General features: G+C 52.6%; 1 protein-coding gene across 1 annotated transcript; it reads right to left on the reverse strand.

The window, feature by feature from the left end:
• Positions 1-2,533: 2,533 nt before the first annotated feature.
• LOC128818649 (protein BTG2-like) lies at positions 2,534-6,222 on the reverse strand. The gene is made up of 2 exons (XM_053998184.1): positions 5,991-6,222; positions 2,534-3,126 (listed from the first exon to the last, which is right to left on the reverse strand). Exons 1-2 carry the CDS (start codon positions 6,148-6,150, stop codon positions 2,786-2,788), a joined length of 501 nt encoding a protein of 166 aa, XP_053854159.1. The 5' UTR covers positions 6,151-6,222; the 3' UTR covers positions 2,534-2,785.

A 6,222-nucleotide genomic window follows, 5' to 3' on the forward strand; every position in this document is an offset into this window, starting at 1 on the left:
ACAAAACAAAACAAAAAAAACCAAAAAAAAAACCAAAAAAAAACCAAACAAACAAAAAAAAACCACAAAAAAACCCCCAAAAAAAACAAACAAAAAAAAACCCAAAAAAACCCCAAAAAAACACCCAAAAACAAACTACAAAAAAAAAAAACCAAACAAAAAACCCACAAAAATAAAAACCCCAAAAAAACCTCACAAAAACAAAACAAAACAAAAAACCAAAAACAAAACAAAAAACAAAACAAACAAACAAAAAATAAAACCCAAAAGATACCCCCCAAATAGCAAAACAAAAAAAGAAACCAAGGAAAAAAATAACAAAAAAAAACCTAGCAAGAAAAAAACAAAAAAAAAAAAAACAAAAAAAATTCCTAGCAGCAACCCAAAAAACAAAACCAAATCAAAAAAAGAAAACAAAAAATAACAAAAAAACTAGCAAGGAAAAAAAAAAACAACAAAAAAACCCAAACAAACAAACAAAAAATCCCAACAGCAACCCAAAAAAACCCAAAACAAAAACCCAAAAAAACCAAAACAAACAAAAAAAAAAACAACAAAAAAACCCCAACAAAATAACCCAAAGAAACAAGAAGCAGGTCCCGTTCAACAGCCCAGCTCGGTTAAAAAATAAAAAATAAAAATAATAATAATAATAATAATAATAATGACAGAAACCCCCTCAAAATCCACATCGGGCTTGGAGGCAAAAGGCAACAAGAGCAGGAGAATTCACAGCTTTTTGTGGCACCAGCCACACAGAGAAGTGGATTCCACCCAAATTTGGTTGGTTTTGGAGCTTATGAAAAGGAAAAAAAAAGTCACCTTGGACACGGGGCTGTTCCTTTGGTGGGAAACTCCTGGAAAACTTAAATCAGACTTTGATCCTGCCCAAAATGAGAAATACCCAAAAAAAACCCCACAAAAAATAATAAAAAAAAAAGCACTGAGATGCCTTATCCAGGCAAAAAAAATTGGTTTTTTTGTTTGGTTTTTTTTTTTTTTTTTTTGTGGGTGAGGTCACCTATTGCACAAGTGAAAATCCCCCCCAGTGCTTCCTTCCTGCTCTGCTGACGTGAGAAATTGGAGTGAAGAGGGAAGTGATGCAACTCCAGCCTTTGCTCCGACCTCCTGAGGCACAAACCACCTGACATTTCAAAAAAAAAAAAAAAAAAAATTAAATATTTAAGAATCGAGGCTGATTTTTCCAGTTCTGGACTTGATGGTTTGGAGAGTGCCAAAAAATTAAAAAAAAAAATTTAAAAAATCTGAATTTTAGAAGGCAGGGCTGGGCTGCTGAGCTGGATTATTTGATGTAGTAAAGAACCAGATGGGAGTTTCCTTCCTCTTGCAGAGCACCCAGGATTTGGAAATCTATTGCACAAATGTCCGAGAAAATGAATCAGCACGGGCTGGGTGAGAGCAGCTCTGGTTTTGGCAGGTCAGGAAAAGGGGAAGGTTCAGCTGAGAGAAAAATCCAGAAGTTTTGCTGCCACCGAGCACGTCCACGTCCCAGTTTTCTCCCTGGGGAGCACCAGGGGTGGGAGAAGGGCAGTGGATGTGGGATAGCCCAGGTGAGGCTCCTTCCCAGCTTCAAGGTGGGGTTTAGGTCATGAAATTTGGGGTTTAAAAGCCAAATCCCACCCCCCCCCAAAAAAAAACCCCACCTGGGCAGAGCCTCCCTGAATGCGACAGGAAAGGGGCAGAGGGCGGGAGCAGGAATTGAGAATTGTGCAAAAAAGTTTTGTCCCGAGGAGAGGGGACACAAATCCCTCTTCCAGCGGGGGGAAAGTGCTGTGGATTTAAAAAGCAACGTCAGGACCCCAAAACACCTGAACGACCCCCAGAGAGCAGGGAGAGCCCCCCCAAAAAATCCAGATGTGGGGAGAAAAGGCAGCAAAAAAAGGGGGTGTCACACCCCAACCTCTGCAGGACACGGAGGGGCTTCAGAAGGGACGCGGCGAGGAGGTGGCAGCGAGGACAGAGGGGACACAGAGAGGCCACCAGGGCTGGGCTGAGCCCCTGGGAGGAGACAAAGTTTGGGATTCACAGCTGGTCCGGGCTCTGGAGCTCCGTGCTGCACCAGGAACGTCCCCTCGGTGCCACCACGGGTCACCCCGGGGACACTGCCAGGGCGTCTCCGCCGCGCTCCACGTGCCAGGTGAGCCCTTCCAGGTGACCTGCAGGGCTCGGGCAGAGCTGCAGCACGTCCAGGAGGGCCACCCCAATATCCCCAGGGTCACCCCCAGCCCCGAGGTGACACCAAATCCGGGCCCCAGAGAGGTGAGGGCAGCACCTGGAGATGCAGCAACAGCAGGGCAAAGGTGCCAAAGCAGGATGGTGACAAGGTGACATCACAGCCACATAGCCCAGACCGGCTTGGCCGCCCCCGATCCCCCACTCCGAGATGCTCCAAGGTGAGCAAAGCCAGCCCCAAAATCGCCAGCCAACACTAAACCAGGTAGATCTCAGCTTCACAACAATAATAATAATAACAATAATAACAAAAAAGAAAAACTCACAAGCTTGCAACAGCTTTAGAAAAGGCACCTGGGGCGTCGCCTCGGCTCAGGGCGCCGCCCGATATTTTAATTTTGGATTTTCTGGAGGTTTTTTTTCCTTTTTCTTAAAAAATATAAATAGCTCTTCATCTTAAAAATAGATCCTCAGCTTGAGGTATTACAGTAGCCTGTGTCTTGGCAGTGTAAGGACAAGGAGGAGAATTTTTTTTTTTTTTTTGTTGTGTTTTTTTGGCTTTTTTTTTTTTTGTTTTCTTTTTTTTTTTTTTTTAGCTGGAGACAGTCATGATGTAGTTTTTGGAAGGGCTGGTACTACGGCCCAGCATCATCTGGTTCTTGCAGGTGAGCATCCCTCCGTAGGAGCTGGGGGGCCGCGTGGCCTCGTAGAGGACGCAGATGGAGCCGTCCTCGCCGATGCGGTAGGAGACCTCGTAGGGATCCACCCAGAGCGTGAGCTCGCTGGGCAGCAGCTGGTACAGCCGGGGCAGGCTCAGTCCGATCCGCCCCGCTGCCTTGCTGATGATGGGGTCCATCCTGTGGTTGATGCGGATGCAGCGGTAGCCGGAGCCTTTGAAGGGTTTCTCGGGGAACCAGTGGTGTCTGTAGTGCTCTGGGGAGGGAGAGGAGCAGTGAGAAAGGCAGCCAGGTGGGGTTTAGGTGCCATAAATTCAGGGTTTAAAGGTGAAATCCTAAAAAAAACCTTTTTAAGGATTTGTCAGTGGTGTCTGTAGTGCTCTGGGGAGGGAGAGGAGCAGTGAGAAAGGCAGCCAGGTGGGGTTTAGGTGCCATAAATTCAGGGTTTAAAGGTGAAATCCTAAAAAAAACCCATTGAAGGGTGTCTCAGTGGTGTCTGTAGTGCTCTGGGAAGGAACAGGGAAGAGCAGTGAGAAGAGGTATCCCAGGGAAGGCTCCTTCCCAGCAGGCAGCTGGGGTTTAGGTCCCACTAAATTTGGGTTTAAAGGTAAAATCCTAAAAAAAACCCATTGAAGGGTGTCTCAGTGGTGTCTGTAGTGCTCTGGGGAGGGAGAGGAGCAGTGAGAAAGGCAGGCAGCTGGGGTTTAGGTCCCACTAAATTTGGGTTTAAAGGTAAAATCCTAAGGAAAACCCATTGAAGAGTTTCTCAGTGGTGTCTGTAGTGCTCTGGGGAGGGAGAGGAGCAGTGAGAAAGGCAGCCAGGTGGGGTTTAGGTGTCCCAAACTCAGGGTTTAAAGGTGAAATCCTAAAAAAAACCCATTGAAGGGTTTCTCAGTGGTGTCTGTAGCACTCCTTCCCAGCAGGCAGGTGGGGTTTAGGTGCCCTAAACTCAGGGTTCAAAGGTGAAATCCTAAAAAAAACCTTTTAAGGATTTCTCAGTGGTGTCTGTAGTGCTCTGGGGAGGGAGAGGAGCAGTGAGAAAGGCAGCAAGGTGGGGTTTAGGTGCCACTAAATTTGGGTTTAAAGGTGAAATCCTAAAGAAAACCCGTTGAAGGGTGTCTCAGTGGTGTCTGTAGTGCCCTTTCCCAGCAGGCAGGTGGAGTTTAGGTCCCACTAAATTCAGGGTTTAAAGGGCAAATCCTAAAGAAAACCCTCTTAAGGGTTTCTCAGTGGTGTCTGTAGTGCTCCAGGAAGGAACTGGGAAGAGCAGTGAGAAGAGGTATCCCAGGGAAGGCTCCTTCCCAGCAGGCAGGTGGGGTCTAGGTCCCACTAAATTCAGGGTTCAAAGGTGAAATCCTAAGGAAAACCCTTTGAAGGGTGTCTGTAGTGCTCTGGGGAGGGAGAGGAGCAGTGAGGGTGTCCCACAGGCAGGTGGGGTTTAGGGCCTTTAGTTCTCACTAAATTTGGGGTTCAAAGGTGAAATCCTAAAGAAAATCCTTTGAAGAGTGTCTCGGTGCTGTCTGTAATGCTCCTTCCCAGCAGGCAGGTGGGGTTTAGGTGCCCACTAAATTTGGGTTTAAAGGTGAAATCCTAAAGAAAACCCTTTGAAGGGTTTCTCAGTGGTGTCTGTAGTGCCCTTTTGCAGCAGGCAGGTGGGGTTTAGGTGTCCTAAATTCAGGGTTTAAAGGTGAAATCCTAAGGAAAACCCTTTGAAGGGTTTCTCAGTGGTGTCTGTAGTGCCCTTTCCCAGCAGGCAGGTGGGGTTTAGGGCCTTCAGCTCTCCCTAAATTTGGGGTCTAAAAGCCAAATCGCCACAAACACCCGGGCAGAGCCTCCCTGAACGCTGGGAGCACAAAAGGAAACGGGCAGAGCGGGAATTAAACCGTGCCAAAAGCTCGGTACCAAGAGACAGAACCCAAATCCCTTTTCCAAGGGGGGGCGGGCAGGGGAGGGGCTGCCAGCCCATTGCCCACCCCAAAGCGCGGCTCCTCCACCCCAAAAACCCCGGCGGGACAACGCCAGGGGCTGTGGGGTGGCTGGGGCAGATAGGGCACAGCCCACCCCAAAGCTCCCCCAGCCCGGCACTCTGCTCCCCCTTATCGCAGCCCGGCCACCCCTCGCTGGGGCTGATAACAGCCCCGGCCTGGGAGGGACCCCCGGACCGCCCTGGGAGGGACCCCCGGACCGCCCTGGGAGGGACCCCCGGACCGCCCTGGGAGGGACCCCCGGACCGCCCAGAGCCCGGGCAGGGATGCCAGGCTCGGGTGGCAGCGGCACGGGGCACGGCAGGGACATCGCCGGTGGGGTCTGCACAGCCCCGGGACCCCGCCGGGACACCGGGGGGGACAAAGGGACAGCCCCGAGGTGTGCCCGACCCCAGGGGACACCCCGGAGGGGACACGGGGGACACCCGGTCCCGGAGGGGACACCAGGTCGCGGAAGGGACACTCGGTCATGGAGGGGACACAAAAGAGGGACACCAAGTCCCGGAGGGGACACGGGGGGCACCAAGGAGGGGACACGAGGGGCACCAAGGAGGGGATATCAGGTCCTGGAAGAAACACGGGGGGCACCAAGGCGGGGACACCCGGTCCCGGAGGGGACATCGGGTCCCAGAGGGGATACGAGGGGCACCAAGGAGGGACATCAGGTCCTGGAAGGAACACGGGGGGCACCAAGGCGGGGACACCCGGTCCCGGAGGGGACACGAGGGGCACCAAGGAGGGGATATCAGGTCCTGGAAGGAACACGGGGGGCACCAAGGTGGGGACACCCGGTCCCGGAGGGGACACGAGGGGCACCAAGGAGGGGACACCAGGTCCTGGAAGGAACACGGGGGCCACTCGGGAGGGGACACCACGTCCCGGGACGAAGACGGGAGGGACGCCAGGTCCTCGCAGCAACAACGGGGGCCACTCGTGAGGGCCACCAGGTCCTGGAAGGAGCACAGAGGGCACTCAAAAGGACACCAGGTCCTCGCATCACCATGGAGGGCACTCGAAGGGACACCAGGTCCTGGAAGGCACTCGGGGAGGGGTGGCGCCTGGCTCCGAGCGCTACCAGAAGAGTCCGGCCGCGAGTGGGCTTCTGTCGCCGCGCCTGTCCTTGCCCAAAGCTCACCTGTGAGCGCCTCCCGCAGCGCCCCGCTGAACACCTGCAGCTGCTGCTCGCTGACGCAGCCGCGCGTCCGCAGCAGGCCGGACACGAAGCCCACGGCGGCGGCGATCTCGGGCACCATGTCGGCCCGCGGGCCGCGGCGGTGGCTGTGGCGGTGGCTCATCCCGGCGGGGACGGGGCGACACCCGCGACCTCTCGGCGGCTCCGCGGCGCCCGCTCTGCGCCGCCGCCTGCG

The sequence above is a fragment of the Vidua macroura genome, chromosome 24 (assembly GCF_024509145.1).
Source record: "Vidua macroura isolate BioBank_ID:100142 chromosome 24, ASM2450914v1, whole genome shotgun sequence".
NCBI classification, from domain to species: domain Eukaryota; kingdom Metazoa; phylum Chordata; class Aves; order Passeriformes; family Viduidae; genus Vidua; species Vidua macroura.